At 57.1% G+C, this 19,931-nt stretch overlaps 2 protein-coding genes across 19 annotated transcripts in view; one reads left to right on the plus strand and one right to left on the minus strand.

Moving 5' to 3' along the window:
• Nucleotides 1–240: 240 nt before the first annotated feature.
• EIF4A3 (eukaryotic translation initiation factor 4A3) lies at nucleotides 241–10,553 on the minus strand. The gene is made up of 12 exons (XM_016143286.2): nucleotides 10,349–10,553; nucleotides 7,815–7,887; nucleotides 6,837–6,903; nucleotides 6,427–6,489; nucleotides 5,702–5,834; nucleotides 5,444–5,524; nucleotides 4,427–4,568; nucleotides 3,926–4,064; nucleotides 3,201–3,316; nucleotides 804–911; nucleotides 586–713; nucleotides 241–469 (listed from the first exon to the last, which is right to left on the minus strand). Exons 1-12 carry the CDS (start codon nucleotides 10,515–10,517, stop codon nucleotides 453–455), a joined length of 1,236 nt encoding a protein of 411 aa, XP_015998772.1. The 5' UTR covers nucleotides 10,518–10,553; the 3' UTR covers nucleotides 241–452.
• Nucleotides 10,554–10,732: 179 nt separating this feature from the next.
• The window catches only part of CARD14 (caspase recruitment domain family member 14), a 29,761-nt gene continuing 20,562 nt past the window's right edge, over nucleotides 10,733–19,931 (plus strand). For 4 of the 18 annotated variants that reach the window (XM_036222171.1, XM_036222172.1, XM_036222173.1 and 1 more), the window contains exons 1-4: nucleotides 10,735–12,510; nucleotides 13,049–14,154; nucleotides 14,281–14,763; nucleotides 19,642–19,851. The gene's annotated coding sequence lies outside the window, so the exon portion shown is untranslated. Of the gene's footprint in view, nucleotides 12,511–13,048; nucleotides 14,155–14,280; nucleotides 14,764–19,641; nucleotides 19,852–19,931 lie in introns of all 18 variants that reach the window. The other 14 variants (XR_004951260.1, XM_036222174.1, XM_036222175.1 and 11 more) reach the window with 12 other exon arrangements.

Below are 19,931 nucleotides of genomic sequence, written 5' to 3' on the forward strand. Positions count from 1 at the left end.
CCTTCTGTGAACTATATAATTTCAGGTGCTTTAAGTGAGAATCACATGATGAACTTAACTATTTCCAAGCCCCCACAACCCTGGACATTTCGATTATCACCCCAACCAATTTGGGGGAGCAGAGACCGGGCTATTCTCCCATTTCCATGTCACCATTTTAACGATCCGAGGAATGGCCACTCAGGTTATACAGCAGGTCACCAGAGGAGCTGGGAACACGTGAAGAGGTGTGTTAGGCAGTTCAAGAGAAAAGTTTCAAACATTTAATGAAAAAGACCAACAGCAAAGCACTATTATTTACACGTGGGTAAGAAAAGGCGGCAGAACCGCAACCACCGGGGGGCTGCGAGGAGAGTCCCCACGACTCCAGCCAGGAGGGACGGCCCACGACGGTCCCCGTGGCTGCAGGACCCCGGCTGACGTCTCCGCCCGCGGCCGGGGCGGCGGGCTCCTCAGATCAGGTCGGCAACTGAAAGCGAAGGGAGACAGGCGTCAGGAGCAGCGCACACGGAAAGCAAACGCGTCAGCGTGCGGGACGGCCGAGCGGCCCCGGGGGGCGAGGGGGCAGAGCGCGCGGCCACGCACCGTTCATCGGCATCTCGTCGATCTGCGTGGAGTAGTACTGCTCGATGTCGCGCAGGATGCGGATGTCGTCGTTCTTGACGAAGTTGATGGCCACGCCCTTCCGGCCGTACCGCCCCGACCTGCCGATCCTTCGGGAGTAAAGCGCGGCCGCGGTCAGCACCGCGAAGGCTGCGGCACCCCCGCCCCGCGGGGACCCGGGCGGAGGCGCGTGCCCCTACCTGTGTATGTACAGCTCTCTGTTGTTGGGCAGGTCGTAATTGATGATGAGTGACACCTGCGGGACGTCCAGCCCCCGGGCCCAGACGTCCGTGGAAATGAGCACGCGGCTGCGGAAAGGAGAGGTTACTGGAGGGGGCCGTGCGAACGGCGTGTCTACTGGACGCCGCTGGTCTGGAAGCGGTCACGGCATTACGGGGCAGCGGAACGGGAGGGAGAAGGCGAAAAGCACCCAGGAGGTGCCACTGCCACGTAACCACGAATGACAGGAGCCCTCGGGAGAGGACAGAACGGGGCCCAGCACCACCGCGGGGTCGCGTCACGCCGGTGCCAAGGAGGACGACACGGCGCCCGGACACAACAGGGCACAGGCCGCCGGAGACGACGCGGAGCGCACGGCCGGGAGCGCGGCCCGCCCGGCGGCTGCGCTGCCATCAGAAGCCCAGGGGCAACTGCGTCAGGGAAGTGACGCCGAGAGCGGCGGGCGGCCCGGAAACGTCTCGGCAAATGCCGCCCCTCGAGACGGCGGGGAGGCGCTTCGAGATGAGCGAATGCCTTCAGACGGACTGGCACAGGCTCGCTGCCGCCGGCAGACCCCGCTAACCACGAGGACGACGCTCTTCAGGCAGAAGGAAACTCCCCGGGGCCAACGGGAAAGTGGCGCGGCGCCCGCGGCTCCACCCGAAACGTGTGTGAACCATTACATGGCGTGCCAAGGTCTCGTGGGACCTGCGGTTTATACGATTAACACTCGTGGCAGGAACACTCGCGCAAGCTTAGGGGTCCCCAAAGCCAGAGCTCCCAGTTCTCTGCACTGCGCCAGCTAACGGCAGGTGCTGGCGACAGGCGCTGTGCTCTCTACGCCAACTACCAAACTTAAAGAAACGAGCATTTTCCGAAGTAAAACGTGGGAAAAAGAACAATTCCTAAAAACTCAAAATAAAGAAAGAGAGACGCGGGCCCTGAGGCCGGAGGCGGGGCTGAGTTCGTTGGTCGGTAGCACGTTCTGGCAGGAGTGGGGACTCGTCGGGACGGAAGGGGACAGATAGGAACACCGAGGCAGAGATGCGAGGACACGGAGGAGCAGGGGCGGAGGGACAGCGAAGGGGACAGAGAACACAAGGAGTCAGGAAGACGAAGAGGGAGAAACACAGGCAAAGAGCTACAAAGAGCGGCAGACTGACACCCGCGCGGAGACGGACAGACAGACAGACACAGAGACGCACAGACCCAGGAGGCGAGGACCAGGCAGACAGCGCCGCCCACCACGGGCCCGAGGACGGGCCGGCTGCCCCTGGCCTGTCTCCTGTCTAGCGTGAGGGGAGGGGTCCCACGCTGCCGTCTCGGCACGGCTGAAGCAGGTGTCACCCAATGGGCCAACTGAGACTAGCGAGGGCAAGAGCCTCGCTGAGGCCACATGGTGCTGTGGGGTCCACCCCGGCCTCTCGACCAGGATGGGGTGGAGGAGAAGGGCACTGCAGAGTCACACAGCCCCTGCCCGCTGCGCCATCTTCTGGAGCCTCGGTTTCCCTTTCTGAACAATGAATGGGCGTGATGACGGCAGTGTGCTGGAGCTGGCTCAAGGCCACTGACTTACAGTCTCCAGAATTTTGGAACCGGTTGTTAAATAGCCATTATTAAAAATTAAATGACACAAACGCAATAAACTATTTAAAACAAAAACAATAAATACTCATCATACCTAAAAAAAAAAAAAAACAGAAGAGACTAAATAAGATGCACTCAAAAGACGATTAACTTAAACCCTAATACGTATGTATTTGTATTAAACAAAACCAGACCAAATGCTCCATTTAAAAGACCGCGACTATCGTTGGACTAAACTAAAAACAACGCCCCGCTGGATGCCGCTCGCACGAAATCTGTCAAAAGCTGAAGGTTCCACGTGGGACGCAGCAGACGGAAGGGCGACCGAGTGGAGCTGTTCACCCTCCGGAAACAGTTCTGACCGTGTTCATGTGGCCCCGGGACACACACGAGACCTGCCGGGGCCTCGCAGGGCCGACCCCACCCGCAACGCTCTCGGCACCGACAAGCGCAGCGGGAAAGCAAGGACGTGGGTGATCTGAAACCACGGTGAGCAGCTGCGACCCAGCGGACACAGGCCGCCACGGGCCGAGCCCCGCACGGTGCCCATCCTCGCGCGCACACAAACATCTACGACTACGGCGCCGGGCCGCCCGGCGAGTCTGAACACCTGCCACAAAGATGCAGTCACACGTCCGCTGGCCGGCGGACGTCAGCCGCAAACCAACGACAACACAACAAATGGAAAATCCTCCCATCCGGAAACGAAGGCGCGCCCTCCCACGGGAGGCGGCCAGCCCAGCTCGCCACGGCCTGTCACCCGTCAACTGAGCCCCCCGCAGTGGTCCCACCTGGCGCCGGACCGGAACTCCTTCATGATGGACTCCCGCTCCTTCTGTGGCATGTCCCCGTGCATCGATGACACGGTGAAGTTGGCTTCTCTCATCTTCTCCGTCAGCCAGTCGACCTACAGATCGAATTGGCACACGTGACTGTCAGCCCAGACACCAGGCCGGGGCCGCGGCACTCGGTGAGCCCGTGCCCTGAACGCAGCCCCACGGTCACTGGGCGTGTAGAACACTCGGCGGTGCCTGGCGGCCGGTGGGGCCGAAGCCCGTGACTTTACTCCCTGTAAGTTAATGAATCTGTTCCCTGTAAATTTCTTTAGGAAAAATAAAACACATCTCACTATTCTCGTTTGAAATTAAAATCTGAATCTTTCGGAATGAGGCCTCACTTCTCTTTGTTCAAAGTGGGGCCCTCAGCTCTGCCTGCACCTCGGTGTCACCTGGGAGTGAGCACCACCTGGCCACCTACAACCAATGCCACCCGGGGCTTCAGCTGTGGGACCAGCATGAGCCCTCTCGTGCAGTTTCACTGGACAGGTCCATGTTCACGTATCGTCTCCGGCGGCTTCTGAGCCAAAGGGCAGGGGCGAGTGGCTGCCACGGAGACCGGGCGCCCACAAAGCCCGAAGCACGGGCCTCGGGCCCTTCGCAGGAGTCTGACCCCCGTTCCAAGGGCCCCGTCTTCAGGCCTCGGCACGACGACAGGGGAGAGCCAGAAGGCCACGCACCTTCCTCTTGGTGTTGCAGAAGATGACGGCCTGAGTGATGGTCAGCGTGTCATACAGATCGCACAAAGTGTCAAACTTCCACTCTTCTCTTTCCACTGCCACGAAAAACTGCTTGATGCCTTCCAAAGTCAACTCGTCACTGGAGGACAAAGACAGACCCTGTCACTCACTCTTCTAACGGAGAATGGAGGGCGGACGCGGGCCAGGCAGACCCCGCGCCCCCGTGGGCTGGCTGAGAACCGGCGGCCCCGCCCACCCGGCAGTCCCCACTCCCACAGCCCGCACCCTTGACGCGGCGACCAGCACGTGTGCTTCTGAACGAAGCGCTCCGCTGGTCCCCAGACGCTGACGCACGAACACTGGCCGCAAGGTTTTAAATTTGGAATGACTGGGTCAGAGGCTGGCTTTCCAAAAAAGACACTTTGGAGTTTTGTGTTTCCACACCCAAACGCAGCCTACGTCGCAGGTGTCGGCAGCACTGGAGGCGGGGGGCGCTCTCACCGTTTCACCAGGATGCGGATGGGGTCAGTCATGAACTTGTTGGTCATCTCCAGGATCTCGTGGGGCAGCGTGGCGCTGATGAGCACCACCTGCGTGGCCGGGGGCAGGTACCTGTACACGTCGTAAATCTGCTCTTTGAAACCTGGGCACGGAAAAGATACGCGAGGCCTGAGGTGCAGGCAGGCGCGCGCTTCGGACAGCAGCGGTCACCTGGCACGGACGTTCGACGAGACGCGGAGTCGTGATCGCCCAGCAGACCTCACAGGGGCTCGTCTTCCCACGGCGCCAAAGCCACGCGCTGCCTCGCCTCTCCCTGCCCCACGCATGAAGCAGGGCACGGCCCCACCCCAAGAGTCCTGGTGGCAGCAGTCACAGTGAGGCACCCGGCCCTGTCGCCCCCCACCTCGGATGACAGCACATAGTCTCGACCTGGTTCTAGCTGCCGCCGCCCTGTGTGGATGGGCGTCCACTGTGGCCAACGTGCCATGCTTTGAGAGAATCGAGATCTGGATTTTTACCAGAAAACTCCCAATTAAAAAAATCTCTCACCAATATCAAATTGTCACGTCATACACCTAACACCAACATGTCACACGTTGATTATACAGTAAAAAAACCTCCCGATTAAAGAGGTGATTTGTTCACATTACATAATATGGTACAGGCCAAATAAAACAGCCTCAGCAACCAATAAAACGATGGATTAAGTAAACCGTGGCCCATTGGTACCCGCCCCCGACCAGCCCGGGCACTGCCACGCGCCTCCTCGCAGCTCCGCACGTCTGTCACCTGTGCCACCAGCACACACACAGCAACGCCGCATTGTCTGGGTTGAAATGCTGCCATGCGGGTTGAGATCGGCCAGACAAAAACCGAAGTACGTTTTAAGTCCCCAGTGACCCTGAGGCATGGCTGCTTCCCATGCGGAACACGCTGACTTACACTCCCATCAGCTCTGTGCTTCAACTCACACCGCGAAAACGTCACTCGTATGTTAGGAGACTCTTGTTACCGTACCTTTATTCAGCATTTCGTCGGCCTCATCCAAAACCAACATCTTGATGGCACGTGTCCTTAGACTTCTGCGACGAATCATATCTATAAAATTCGTTTGGAATAATCAGACCTCAGGCTACAAGAGACCCAGCCATTTCAACCGGTTTCGCGGCATGTCAGAGACCTCCCCTCCACTTCCTACGAGTGGCCCAAACGCAGAAACCCACCGAGCGGTCCCCGGACGCCACCTGCGGCAGCACGTCCACACGGAGCGCTTACCGAACACACGGCCCGGCGTGCCGGCGACCACGTGCTGCCCATAGTCCAGCTTCCTGATGTCCTCCCCGACGTTGGTGCCCCCGATGCAGGCGTGGCACTGGACGTTCATGTAGTCGCCCAGAGCGAGCAGGCCCTGGGTGGAAAGGCAGTGTCATGTCCAGAGCCCCGCTCGAGACCACGACAAAGTGAGACACGTCTGCGTTTCCCGGAGAGGGAGCTCGTTCCTGTCCCCACTGGGATTCCCGCAGAGGTCGTGCATGCACCAGACGAGGGGAGCCCACTTCTCCCCCTCCTGCTCTTTCTGCAGCAAAATGGGGGTAGTTATAATGGTTTATTACAAGAGCAATACATATTAATCATAGGAGAACCAGGAAGTATGTAAGATTCATAATCCTATCCACCGACATTAACTTCTCAGTGTACATCCTTCCAAAGTGTGTACGATGAGTATAAAATAGTTACAATTACTTTTATTAAAACCCATTTTTTGTTGAAAAAAATTATAATTCTAAGAGTGCAAAAACTTCTGGAATCACACAAGGGACACTAAAAACGAGTTGCTACAAACTGGCAATTCATGTAACGCTACGTGATGATTTACGGCAAAATGTTTGGAATCAGGAAAAAAAATTTCAGACAACAGAAAACTGGGATTCAGCGAAGTCCGTCAACTGGCTCTGCAGCTGCGCCTGCCAACCCGACACCGCCGCCTGGCCCCGCCTCACCTTCTGGATCTGCACAGCCAGCTCTCTCGTTGGGGCCAAAATCAAAGCCTGGGTCTCGCGAACCTGGTGAAAGAATTTGCCAGAAAACACAGACCCCTCAGTGTCTTCGAGGCGGCCCATGCTAACTCAGACGCACGTCTGTTTGGCGTGTCGTCTCACGCCGACCCACGGAGGGCAACGAGACGTCCCTGACAGCACAAACCCGGCAGCAGTTCGCAGACAAGAGCTCCCACCAGTTTAAATGAAAGGAACTTGCGACAGGGCATCAGTTAGTTCAGGTGTTAGTGTGCAATTAGATTCTCTTGAAGGATTTGAGTCAGTATGACTATAGACGTAAAAATTATACTTTTTGAACACTACAGTTAGAGAAAAAAAATGATTTCCTAGGATTAAACAGAGCTGCAAATCACCTGAATATCCAAACACTGGAGGACGGATATACTGAAGGTGGCAGTTTTGCCCGTGCCAGACTGAGACCTGTCAAAGAGAACGCAGATGAGGGGGACTTAGAACCGTGCGCCACATGCCACCGTCCCCGCTCCCACGGCCCGCCGCGGCGGTGCTCCGACGGGCGGGAGCACCGGGCGCTTCTTCCAGGAAGACGCTCCCAGACCATCTCAACTGCAAGTGGGCGGGACCCAGGCACCACGCCACAACTTTTAAATCACAAGTGACAAGGACAGTGCCTGCGGCTTTTGCAGCAGGAGTGATGGAGCTGCAAAACCTGTCCCTCCAGCAGGTGCTCCAGGCGACAGAGAAAGAACCTGCCCTTCATGTGACATAATTCTGGCCTGAAACCATCGTGCGCTCCCCCCCTTTTTTTGTAAACGCATCTTTAAAAATCAGGCAAATCAAGAATAAGGCTATTAAAAGGGTATTACATACAATGCCACATGCCAATGGATAGGTAATAAATAAAGCGGGCTAAAGAATATGAAAGCTTTCTTGCACACAGGACAGAAAAATAAAAACGAATGAAACACCCTGTGTCTATAGTCAAGGAAAGAGTTTATAACATGTAAAAGCTGAGAAAACTGGTCACCCCGAAGCATTTAATTACACAGGTGACCCTCAAACAACACAGGGTTAGGGGTACCGATCTCTCTCGAAGTCAAAAGCCCACAGACAACTTGTGAATCCCCCAAAACTTTACTACTGACCGAAAGCCTTACTCGCAACATGAAGAATTATCAACCAACATGTTTTATGAGTTACATCACATACTATGGTCCTACAATAAACTGGAGAACAGACCATCTTAAAACACATCCGCCATATTCACTGAGAGAAGTGGGCGTGTTTGTGCCCACGCAGCTCCACCCACGCTGCCCCAGGGACCCCTGCGCTTGCTTACGGCTGGCATGGGACCCCGCTGCGGGCGGACTTACTGTGCGATGACATCTCTCCCTTTAATTATCTGCTTGATGGCTCGCTGTTGGATTGCCGAGGGTTTTTCAAATCCTGTGAAGAAAAACAAAATCTGAGCTCCAACCGCCAGGTGATCGCGTTACGGGCACATGCTGTGAGCGCGGGGGGGGGGGGGGGGGGTGGGGTGGGGTGGACACAGAGGCGGATCTGCTTTACCCTGCAGCCCCCCCCCCACCGCCTCCCCCAATGTCCAGTGGACTAAGCTCTCAAGAAACAGCTGCTGAACGAACTGGGCGGAAGTGGACTTTTACACCGACTGACACGGGGCCTTATTTGTACAAAGTCTCTGTAAACGGGACATCCTGCAGAATACAAGGACCCCGGTCAGGTTTAAAACAAACAAAACGTTCACGGTGGACTCCGGGAGAACGGGCGGCAGAGACTCACTTTGCAGCTATGTACTTGTTACTTTAGGGTTTGACTACATTTCGATAACCTGCGTTACTTCTCTTTTCTGTGCATTCCTTTTTAAATTACAAAAAGGAGAATCAATCCATTGGTGCCGCGATCACCACTCTTTCTGACCATTGCGTCTGTGGGTTGTTCAAGTCTCCTGCATGTCGTCTCCCGCCTGGGTGGCACAGTGGGGTGTCGGCCGCACTCCTTCCTGTCTCAGTGCAGCTACAAGGACCCCACCACTGTCCCTCTCGCATCACGGTGTAAACTACCAAGGGATGAGGCTACTCCGAAGGAGTAACAGCATTTTCCAAGCAAACAAAACTTACGTACAGAAACTGTATTTTAATTATTTTTTGATAGTCTTTTAAATTGTATACTATTTCCCATCTGACACAAAAGCAAACACAACAGGTGACTTAAACCCCTCGTGATGACCTGGCACATGAAGGAAGCTGAAACCTGTCTCAGGGCAGGGTGCCCCGGTGCCGAGGGGCAGGTAGGGCTGTGAGGCCCAGCTGTGACTTCTCCCGCGCCCCCTCAGCAACTTCTCTGCTGTCTAAATAGTGGTGACATCATGGACTGCTGGATGAAAGGCGTCCCGATCCCGGGCATCACGCGCAGACGCAGACCACTCCCACCTGCATCCCCAACACCACTCTGCCCGGGCTCCCCGCCCAGACAGCCGCCTGCCCAGCATCTCAAGTTCGCCATGTCTCAGAGCCTCAGATCTGCCTCCCTCGAGCGCTCCCCGCCCAAGTGAAGGGCAGCATCATCAGGAATCCCACGGGCCCCCTTTGCTCTGGTGCTCTCACTCGACACATCAGCAAACCCTGGTGGCACTCCACCTCCGTCCACACACCATCGTCTCTCCCCTGGACCAGAGCAAACACCTCCTAACTCACCACCCTGCACCCTCTCCTGCCTCCTCTCCCCTCAAACCCACAGACACCCTGGATAACCCAGGATCACTGCCCAGCTTAAAACCCTCCAAAGCTTTCCCACTGCACTCAGAAATAAAATCCACATGCTTTATCACCTCACGTGTCGCTGTGCAAGATCTGACCCCTGCCACCTTCTCCAGGCTCATCCCCAGGGTTCCCAGGGAAGGCGGCGGCCGTTGGTCCCTGGAATGCACCTCGCTCAGAGATGCAGCCCCCTGGCATCAGCTGCTTCCTCTGCCCAGTCTCACCACAGTCTCCTAACGGGACACTTAATCCAGACCTCACCTCACACTGTTGTGGCGCGATCAAACCTAAGACCCGCGGAGCCACTGGGATGAATTGTGAGTCTTTATTAGCCGGCCGGAGACTGACTCTCTCTCTACCAGGCAGGGTTAGAGGAGATCAGCACTGAGCTCCCAAAAGAGGCAGCTTATAAAGCTTAGAACCACAACCTGGTCAACATCAATCAAGCAAGCAGATTACAGAAACAGAAGTTGGCCATTAGCATACCTTTGCACAAAGACATCTGTTTAAACTGCAGGTTTCTGGGCCCCATCTTAGACGTTGTGATTCAGAAGATTTACGTAGCTCCTAAGGATCTACATTCTGTTAGGCCCCAGGTGTCAAAGGGTGAGACCAACGCCAATCGTCCCTGGGACCCCCGTTATCTATTTGCTCCATTTCTCTCTCTCCTTCCTCCAGCCACACTGCATTCACGGATCCCGCCTTACTTTCTTCGTAGGCATCACCGTTGCCTGAAGCAACCGTGGCTGTACACTATCCATCTCCCAAATGTGACCTAAGCTCCGTCTCCGAGGGCACGAGCCTGTCCGGTCCACCGCTAAACCCCCGGCGCCTGGAGCCGCGCATGCCCCTAACTCCCGGCGGGTGCAGGACAATCAACCGCTGAATGACTGACTCCCAAGCGCCCAGAAAGAAGTCTGTGCGGCCCTCGAGGGACCAGCACAGTGCTCCGCGCCGAGGACGACACAGGGACGCGGTGTGGGAAGGCGTGCTGCGGGCGGGGGTCGCCCACCGGCGGCCCTGGTCCTCGGCTTCGACCCCCGGCGTCCGGGGCTGGCCCGGGCCTCGGCCTCGGGGCCCGACCCTGCCCGCCCCCTCCCCGGCTCGCGCCCGCGCCCGCGCCCGCCGACCGTAGGCGTAGATGCCACGCAGCAGGTCCTCCCGCAGGCCCATGGTGTCGAACGTGGGGGTCACGTCCACCTCCTCGCTGGTCTCGAATTCCACTTTGGTCATGTCTTCTTCTTTGAGCAGCCGCTTCCGCGCCGAGCCAGAGGTCGCCATCGTGGCCGCGGCCGCCATGATCCCGACCAGGATGAGAGCAAAGCGCGCGCCTCAGCGGAAGGCGGAAGCGGAGCCCAGCGTCGCCGCCGCCGACGGGAAATGACGCCACCGCGTGCGCGTGCGCGTGCGCGAGCGTGCGTACGTGCGAGCGTGCGTCGGGGCCGCGCCTCGGAAGGGGCGGGAGCTCCTCGTACCGTGAGTGCGTGGGGAAGGGGGGCTTGGCGCAGCTAAAGGGGCGGTGCTGCTGATGCTCTCGCGCGATGTGCGCTCTCGCGGGATCTCGCGAGGGTTGCAGCCTCAGGCGCTGTTCTTAGACTCCGTGTGCAGGCGGCAGGCGTTCCGGTCCTGGGTCCTCCACTGGGGCTGAGTGGGGGAGCCCCCGCTCCGGTTGGGGTCTCTAGACGGCCCTGCCTCAAGTGGCAACCCGGGCGCAGGCCCCCAAGTGCGCACATTCCCCGTTTATACGCTTATGCCGACGTTATCTCCGGCCAGAGTTGGAGGGCGCCGGGCGCAACGAGCACGCGCGTTTTGCTGCTCGTTATGACTGATGCGCGTGGACATCCTCACTCCACGTGTCCACTTCTGGGGAGTCTGGAGTGGTCGACCGTCTCTTTGGCCACTCTGGTTAGCGGTTTTTATGGGAAAGCCCGCACCCAAGGTCCTGTGCAGAAAGGGGGCCCACGCCCTGGGGGTGGGGACGATGCGCGTCCCCCGACATTCCTCGGCGCCACGACCCCAGGACTGGCTGCGCCTTCGCGTGTCTCTGCAGCTCACTGTCCGTTCAGGCCTCAGAATAAATCCTGCCCTGCAGAAAAGAAGACCACGGAGGCCATGGCTTCTCGTCGCCCTGGAGGACGTTAACCGGTTATGCCTCTAACCCTCACTTTCGTAAGCGCCTGGAGGTACCCCACTGCTGTACCGGCCTCACCACCTGGCCTGTGTTCATTGTCCATTGTCCGTTGTTGGAGCATTGAGTTTCATCTTGGTTAAAGTTACTCTCCCACAGTGCCAGCTCCCGTCCTTGGTCATTGTTTTCTTGGGTCCCAATAGTGGTCTTGTCAGTCCAGAACCTTCTTCCTGTTGGGAAGGTTAATTTCCTCAAAATTGGATGATCGTTTTAGCCGCTGAACCAGACATGCGTTGAGTGCAGTGGGTTGCCGGACGTTGACACAAGTAAATTGAGGGCTTCTGGCGAAGCTCGCACTCAAGCCACAATATGTTCAAACCTTACAAGATAATTGACCTGATAAATATGGCTAACAAGGATGCTGGTATTAGTCAAATATTTATGGAGCTGAATTTTTCTTAGACTTTAAATAAAATACAAATGTAAGTCCTTAGATCTTCTCACTCCACAAAGGATTACCCAGTGCCTTCTTTGAGGTGACACACGCTTTGGCAAGCTATGCTCTAGGCCGTGCTGTAAATACAGATTTCAAAGGCAGTATAAGAAAATGTAAAAGATCTCAATGATTTTTATATCGATTGTGTGCTGAAATGACAGTATTTTATATACTAAGATAAAATGTTACTTAACACCATTTTAATGTAGTCCATTGGACTTAAGTACTGTTGTAAGTACTTAACTGCATGTAAACAGACCATGCCAGGAGCGTGGGGAAAGAGTAAATTGAAGATTTACTGGCTTCACAAATTCTGGCATCAGCGACGAGGGAGAGGAATGATTACACTCTTCTAATACCAAGAGATTAACGGCTTCTTCTGCATTTATTCCGAATTTTTACTTGTATTCGTGATCCGCCTACACTCGACTTTTGCCTTCGCACTTTTATATTTTATGTCTTTTTCCTGGCAACATTTCTTTTGCTATGTCTGAATACACATTAGGGGTCCCTTCCTTCCTTTAGGGCCAATAACCTTTTAGACTTTGGGCCAGAGTCCATGAAAATGACCGGACCTGTGGGGCATGCTGGGTGTCGGGTCAGTCTCTTGGTGAACAACGCTCTCGGAGAACAGTGGGGAACAAGACAGACTCGTCTGTGTCCTGGAGGTCAGTCTAACTGGCGATGACCCCTCCCCCTAAATATAGACTCTCCGTCGTGTGTCTCACCTCCCATTCTCTTTCTATTTGGGGAGAGGTGTTATCTCACATGATGAGGCTAATCTCAAGGAGGCCCCATGTCTGTTTCGTTCCCCATCCCTACTCTAGCACACAGTAAGTGTGCCTGAATGTCCTGGGCAAGAGGGAAGGAGGGACGAAGGACGGGATCCCAGCAGTTCGGGAGCTCCCCAAGTTCACGCCGCAGTGGTGGGCAAGACAGAATGGCTCTGGGGGCTGTGCCTCCCGAGCCGCCTCTCCCTCTGTGCCCCTGCCGGACTTGGTTGCAGATGGTCAGGCAGCTCACCTAGTCCGAGGGCGGGAGGAGGTTTGGGTGTAGTGCTCCTGGGCCAGGCTGGGCTGGGCTTCCATGAGTCACTACCACAGGAGTCTATGTCCCGGATCCAAGGGGCTGTCCCCAAAGAGCAACTTTTTGCCAGAAACCCCACCCATTACCTGGCACTAAGTGGTAAACTCTGTTCCTTTCTAGGCTTGGCTCTCTCCAGCTCACCGGCCAGGCAGGCACCTGACGCAGCCTCGCCTGAACCCACCTGGCTGGACCTTGGACCCTGCGCTGCTGGCGTCCGGCACCTGGGCAGCAGGTGTGCCCGGAGCATCTCTGATGTGCCGGCCTGGGTGGCGAGCAGGAACGAGAGTGCTGCCCTCAGGGAGCTTGTGTTCCTCAAATGGGCCAGCCCAGCCAAACATGCTAAACAGTAAGGCAATTGCAGTTTTCAGAGCCACTGTGATGCAAACGATGTGAGGCGGAGTGGAGGAGGGGGTGGGCTTGCTGCCTACGGGTGTCTGGAGGAGATGGCCATGATGACACCCGGGAGGAGTGTTCTAGGAAGAAGGGACAGGGAGCGCGAAGACCCCCAGATGGGCAGGGGGTTGGCACGATGGCGGGACAGAAGGCCAGGGCGGTTGTGGCGTCACACATGCGGGGGAGGAGAGGTGACCGGGCACAGATCGGGAAGGGTCTGTCAGACGGATGACAAAATGGCATTCAAATGCATCATGGGTGCCGCAGCAGCCACTTCAGGGTGGTCTCTCGGGCAGAGGACCACATTCTGATAAACGGCTTAGGAAGACGACCTGGCGCTGCTAGTTCTTGTCCTCTGGAGGTTGCAGGCTCCCACTGGGGAGCCAGGAAGAAATGACAGGGAATTAGGGTCCATACTATGTCAGGGGGCAACGGGTCTGATACAGAAAAATGAACCAGGGGAAACAGGCAGGAAGCTCAGGGTGGGAAGCGGGTGGCTTTAATAGAATGGCCCCGAGAGGGCTCTCTGGAAGGGGGAGTGGAGTCCTAAAGGAGGCGAGGGAGGAAACGGCCCGGGCAGCAGGAGCAGCAAGTGCAGAGGCGCTCGGGCAGGAGCGCCATGGCGCGTTTGTGGAGCAGGTGACCGGAAACGGGGCCAGTGAGCGTGAGACGAGCAGGGGCTCGTGCCCAGGACATGGCGAGGGCTCTGGGGCCTCCAAACCAAAGGGAACGACGTGACCGGACTCCTTGAACAGGCCCACTCTGGCTACTGTGTTGAAAACGCTTTGGGGGGCATCGGAGGAAGCAGCTGGGAGATCATTGCAGGTGTCCAGGTGGGTGATGATCGGGGCACAGCCACGCAGGTGTCGAGTGGTGATCTGATTCTGGCGATATGTTCACGTGGAAGAACCAAGAATGTCATCTAAATATAAACAGTAATCATCGAACATCGATTGCAGGTGATCCATCGGAATTGTTTAGATGCTTCTCGTAATCGGCCGTGAGGACCAAGGAAGGGCTCCGGATTTTGTCTTCGTCGTCCCTGGACTTTACCTGGAGGATTTGTGATGGGCCAGGCTGACTGGGCACAAAAGAGGGAAGATCTGAGGTTTTTTGTCACCCTCTCGGTCACTGCCATCTGTGGGCCGACCAGATGCACAGGCAGCTTCCAGAAGATTCTCCTGACTCTCATGGGGCAAAGGAAACAGCGTGTGGCAGCCCTGCTGCGGGAATGCACCGGAGGTCCCGTGACGTGTGGATGCTGCATAAGGCATCGCTTCCATGGGCAGGGCCGGGCCGGGCTGGGCCGGGCTAGGCCAGGCCTGACGGACGTGCCTGCCAAACCTGCTGGTCCGATGCCTTCCCACAGAGCCGTGGCCCCGCCAGTCGCGGCTGCTAGAGGGCGAAGAAGTCCAGCGCCGGGCGCCTGCCGAGGAGAGCAGGTCAGCATGCCAGGGCAGGTGGCCAGCAGGACTGGGGTCCGAGAGCTGTCGTGGGGGGCGAGGGGGAGTGGAATGAGAGGGCGGCTTCTTCCCTCTGAGCGGGTGGCGCCTGGTTGGTGGATGGCAGAGGAGGAAACGAACGGCCGGCCCCGTCTGGCTTGGTTAGAGTGTGTGAACGGCCCTGGCTGCCGAGCCCCATCTTCGCTAAGACGGTGTGGGCTGGGACGGGAGGAGGAGTGCTCCGCTCTGGACTCAGACGCCGCGTTGTGGCCCCGGGGAAGGAAAGAGGGAGGCAGGTTTCCAAGTTCAGGTTCGAGGTGAGCGAGCCCAGCCGCTGCCCTTGGCGGTTCACACGCAGCCAGACAGAGCGACTGTGCGGTGCGGGGTGCCCGGTGCCCGTCCGCCTCGCCCATTGGTCGTGTCTGCCACACGCAGCCAGACAGAGCGGCTGTGCAGTGCGGGGTGCCCGGCGCCCGTCCGCCTCGCCCATTGGTCGTGTCTGCCACACGCAGCCAGACAGAGCGGCTGTGCAGTGCGGGGTGCCCGGCGCCCGTCCGCCTCGCCCATTGGTCGTGTCTGCGGGTCCCCGAGCTCCCTCTCACGCCTTCCTTCCTACTCTGGGGTTCTGCACGTGTGTGTGTGTGTGTGTGTGTCCACATGTGTGCGTGTCTGCACGTGTGCGCACGTCTTCACACGTGCATGTGTGTGCGCTTGTGCCCACACATGCATGTCCACGTCTGTGTGTGTCTGCACATGCATATGTGTGTGAATCTGCACGTGTGTGTCCACGTGTGTGTCCGCATGCGTTTTTTTGTGTGTGTGAACGTGTGTGCACGTGTTTTTGTGTGTGCGTGTGTGTCCGCACGTGTGTGTATGCACATGTCTACTTTCTTCCCCCCACTTCCCAGGGGAGAGGAGGCACCGAGCCTTGGGCTGTGAGGAGGGTGCTGAGGTGCGGAGGGGCCGGACAGGAGGTCCCATCTCAGATGCCCAAGATTCTCACCATCCTAGGCCCCGCCCAGAACCCCTGCAGGGTGTGAAGACGACTCTTACGGGGTGTAGGGCCTGCTCGGGGTCTCTGGGCACATGTTCTTTCCTGTTAGGACTGACCTCTGTTTAAACTGGGGCTAGGTTGCAAAGAAACGCCCGCATTTTTTTTTTTTCTTTTGGGGTCCATCACGAGCTGCATCGCTGCACAAAGAATGGACAAGAGTGGCAGCTACCTGGCTCCACCCACTTGTACCCAAACTCCAGTATGGCTTTGGGGCTCCCAGGAGCTGGGGACAGTTGGTCGGGGCTTAGAGTGTCCCGGAGAGACCTGTGTCCTGAGCTGGCCCTGACTTCCTGAGTTCACTTTGATTAGTCTGAAAAGGCCAAGTGCTGGCAGACCTTCCTTGGAGGCAAGTTGGACAGGAGGACCCTCCCAGAGTGGGCCGTCCCCGCCGGACCCAGCCCCGGGAAGGCACCCGAAGCCCCCGCAGCCCCCGCGGCCCTGCATGACTCATTTCCCAGCTGGTCCTGGTCGCAGGGCGTCCTCAGATAGCCAGGTATCCTGGAGTTTCTGCTGCAGGCTGGCCATGTGGCCTCTTGGCCACCATGCTAGGGTGTAATTTGCTAAAAACAAACATCAATATTTTTTGAGCCCAGATGATGGGATCACTGACTCCTCGCACTCAACCTGGTCCAGGGCCACTGACCCCAGTCAAGGAAAGGCCTTTGGGGTCACAGTTCAGGGTCAGTATATTTCCCACCTGCTTTGAACCTCTAGGCTCAGGCTCAATGCATATGAAAGTGGGTGTTTTGTGAGAAACTTGGGGAGCGTAAGGGTTTTATAGAAGCACTCCATTTCTGCTTCGTGAAGTGGAAGGTGAGAGATCCCGTCCCGGGAGTGAGGAGCAGTTACTGCCCCCACAGATGGGTCGTGGGAGGGGGGATGGGATGGAGGACAGGGCCAGCCAGGCCCTCCTCCCCCGTCCTCTGGCTGTTGCAGAGAGCCCCCCACCCCGGCGGCACGGGTCCTGTCCCGCAGACTGCACGGCTGGCTCCCCCTCAGGGGACTGAGGGCAGGACGAGGGGGGCTGGCTCTGTGGGTGTCCTGCTGCAGCGTGAGGGGCTGGGCCTCTGTGCACCTGTGCCTTCTCCGTGATGGTTCCCCAAATGGCATCATCTGTGAGGGCAAGCGGGGGCACCGTGATTAATCACGCCAGGACAGGAAGTGTCCCAGGCGGTCTGGGACCAATGGACACGTGGTTCCTCTGTGACCTGCGTCTCCGGACGGGGCCCATTTCCTTCTCTGTTTGATCATTTGAATTATTGTCTTGTCTTCTAAGATAGTGACTTTATGGTTTTACTGAACCCGGGTTTGCTTTTTGTACAAAGTGTGGCAATCAATACCCGAAGTAGAAGGCAGCAGATTTCCTAAAATTCTACCAACTCAGGGAACAAGTATTAACATTAGTGAAGCGCGTTCTCCCTCACACTCTGTTATGTAAATCTCTGTCTCTACCTCTATTTCTACATCTCTCTATACCTCTATGTCTGTCTATCCCATGAATTCTCGATCATACACTCTGACTGATGGACAGATGGACTGATTGGACAGGTGGGTGGATAAGTGTATAGACTGGGGGGCTGCCAGAGAGAGGTACACGCACGTTATTTTACAAAAATGAGATCACGTTTTCCATGATTCGAAAGTAAAATTTTAATTTCACTTACATTTAAAATTGTTTTAGAATAATCACGGAACTGCTGAATGCAGCCCAAGTGTTTCTCAACTACGGGAACTATTACTTCCTTTAAAATCCCCACTAAGGTTAAGATAAAAGATTATGAAACCCACAGCAAGTTGAGCGATGCCTAAACCCCGCCAGCCTCGTCTGGTGGCACCTGCCCCCGGCAGAAGGTGCGGGCAGCTGCTTCACTCCTCCCCGCCCAGCTCCCGGGCGCTGCTCGCCGGCCCTCGCGTGGTCCATGTGGTCCCGGTAGACGATCTTCCCGTTTGGTGGTCTGGACCCCAGTTCCCATGGCAGTTCAGTTGTGGGTCTATAGTTAAATGGGCCCCACGCTCACACGCGGCCAGCAGGGCTCAGTGGGGTCCGGACTTTCTCGACCCCCCAGGCCAGGGTCGCCATCCCTTGCCCCAGCTGAGTGGAGAACTTTCGTGGACATCGTGGGGGAGGTTCGGGGTGCTGTCTTTGACCCTCCAGGCTCCCCCAGAGTTACTTTCTCTTCTGACAGCAGGTGGTGGGGAGAACCCCTCACTGGCTGTGTGCTTTGCCGGGCCCTGCGCCTCCCCGTCTGTTTCGAGGCTCATCTGCCGTTCTTCAAAGTTTTTGGCAGAAAGTTGTTACCTTTGCACCTTTCCTCATTTGTGGCTGCTGCTTAAAAAAAAAGTCGAGGCTCCTTTTGCGAGGCACTGGGGCGAGATCCTACGTGCATTTCCTCAGCGCCTGTGTCATTTGCATGGAGTTTCACATGTTGCACTTGACCCGGAACCTCCGAGCTAGTCACAGCGGGAGGCGGCTGCACTCCCAGGGTTGTCACCTAGCTTGTCATCGAAGGTGTGACGGGAACCGGTTGCCGGATGGTGCTGCACACGGGAGAGGCATTCCGGGGTCATGGGGGCAGCCGAGGGAGCTTGGATGCTGGAATGAGGAAGCTTCCTGGAGGGGAGGGAGGGGCCGCAGGTGACAGGAGCTTGGCTGGGCCCCCGGAAGGTCAGCCTGCCTGCAGGCCCAGCACGGGCTAAAAGGAAGGAGAAAGAACAGGGGGGCTGGTGTCCCATGTGTCGGGGGGTGGGGGCGCTGGCCTCAGGGAGCAGGGGCGGCCCAGGACACCGAGGGTCCATCTCCACCACCCTCCCCCTGCTTCCTGGCAGGGTCGGCGGGCGAGCGGGGTGGGGGGAGTGGGCATGGCACTGGCAGCTCGGGGATCTTTTTGTTTTTTGAAAACAACTCTATTGGGATATAATTCTTGGGCCGTATCATTCAGCCATTTAAGGTGCACAATTTGTGGCTTTTGGGGCATTCGCAGAGCTGTGCATCTGTCAACATGGTCAATTTTAGAGCATTGTCGTCACCAGAAAAGAAACCACCCATACCCCTTACTGTACCCCTTAGCTCTCAGCCCCCAGCACCACCCCCTCTGCCCAGGGGCCGGAAGTCCAAACTCAAGGTGTCGGCAGGGCAGGCTCATGCTCCCCGTCTCGGGGAGGGGGGCGGGCCCGCCCAGGTCTTCCTCGGAGCTCCCATTGTTGGCGTGCATTGGCTCCCTGCCTCGGTTGTCACATGGCATTCTGTGTGTGTGTGTGTGTGTGTGTGTGTGTGTGTGTGTGAGAGTGAGATTAGGTCCCTTCTTGTTATAGGGATGTCTGTCATGCAGGGTTGAAGGCTCACCCCGATGACCTTACCTGGACTTGGTTATATCTGCAATGGCCCTGTCTGTAAACTAGGTCACACTCACGGCCATGGGTGGGTTAGGACTTCAGCCTATCTTTTGGGGGACACCATTCAGTCCATAAAACCCTGGTTCACAGCATCTCTCAACTGTCCCCCGAGGAAACCAGGAATGAACCGCCAAGGGTCAGTGAGACAGTTGAGCTCAAGAGCCCTAGTTCCCCCCACTCATCTGCCCCCCTGGTCCCCCCTCCTCAGTGGGGTCTGGCCCTGTGGTGAAGGCCCAGGGGGCCTCGACACCTTGGTAACTCTCGCACCTGCCAACTGGCCTTATCCTTCTAGGGTTCAAAGCCCAATGTCCTTCCAGAAACCTGCTCCTAGTACCAAGTAAGCTCTGTGTTTACCGAGCAAACCTCAGGGGTCTAAGACATGCGCTGTTTCCTGGATCAGAGTTTGCCTTTGTTTTTTCCCCTTGCACTAGTCTCGGCTGCCTGAAACTCTGGCTTTGGGAGCAAGTCGCATGGCTTGAAGCGGCCATCAGACCATCGGGGCACTGGTTTGGCAAGCTGTGCCTGCCCAGCCCTGCCCTGGTCCGCTTGGCAGCCTGCAGAGAACGGAGCTCGGAGCTCGGAGCTCGGAGCTCGCGCCAGGCCCCACCCACCGCGGGGAGTTCCCTGCAGACCTAGGTGAGGTGAGTGTCTCTGGGTGAGTGTGTGCTGTGGGCCGGCCCGGGGGTGGGGCACAGGGGATGTTCATGGGGTAAGGACCCTC

Source organism: Rousettus aegyptiacus, unplaced genomic scaffold, assembly GCF_014176215.1.
Source record: "Rousettus aegyptiacus isolate mRouAeg1 unplaced genomic scaffold, mRouAeg1.p scaffold_m13_p_6, whole genome shotgun sequence".
Lineage (NCBI taxonomy): Eukaryota > Metazoa > Chordata > Mammalia > Chiroptera > Pteropodidae > Rousettus > Rousettus aegyptiacus.

Bases quoted from the DNA above. Each gene is read 5' to 3' on its own strand.
- EIF4A3 (XM_016143286.2), bottom strand. From the start codon at position 10,517: ATGGCGGCCGCGGCCACGATGGCGACCTCTGGCTCGGCGCGGAAGCGG. The intron at 6,490-6,836 runs GTGATTTGCAGC...TTCTTTCACCAG, and splicing joins TCCAGTGTTTGGATATTCAG to GTTCGCGAGACCCAGGCTTT. The intron at 5,525-5,701 runs GTAAGCGCTCCG...CGAATTTTATAG, and splicing joins CACGCCGGGCCGTGTGTTCG to ATATGATTCGTCGCAGAAGT.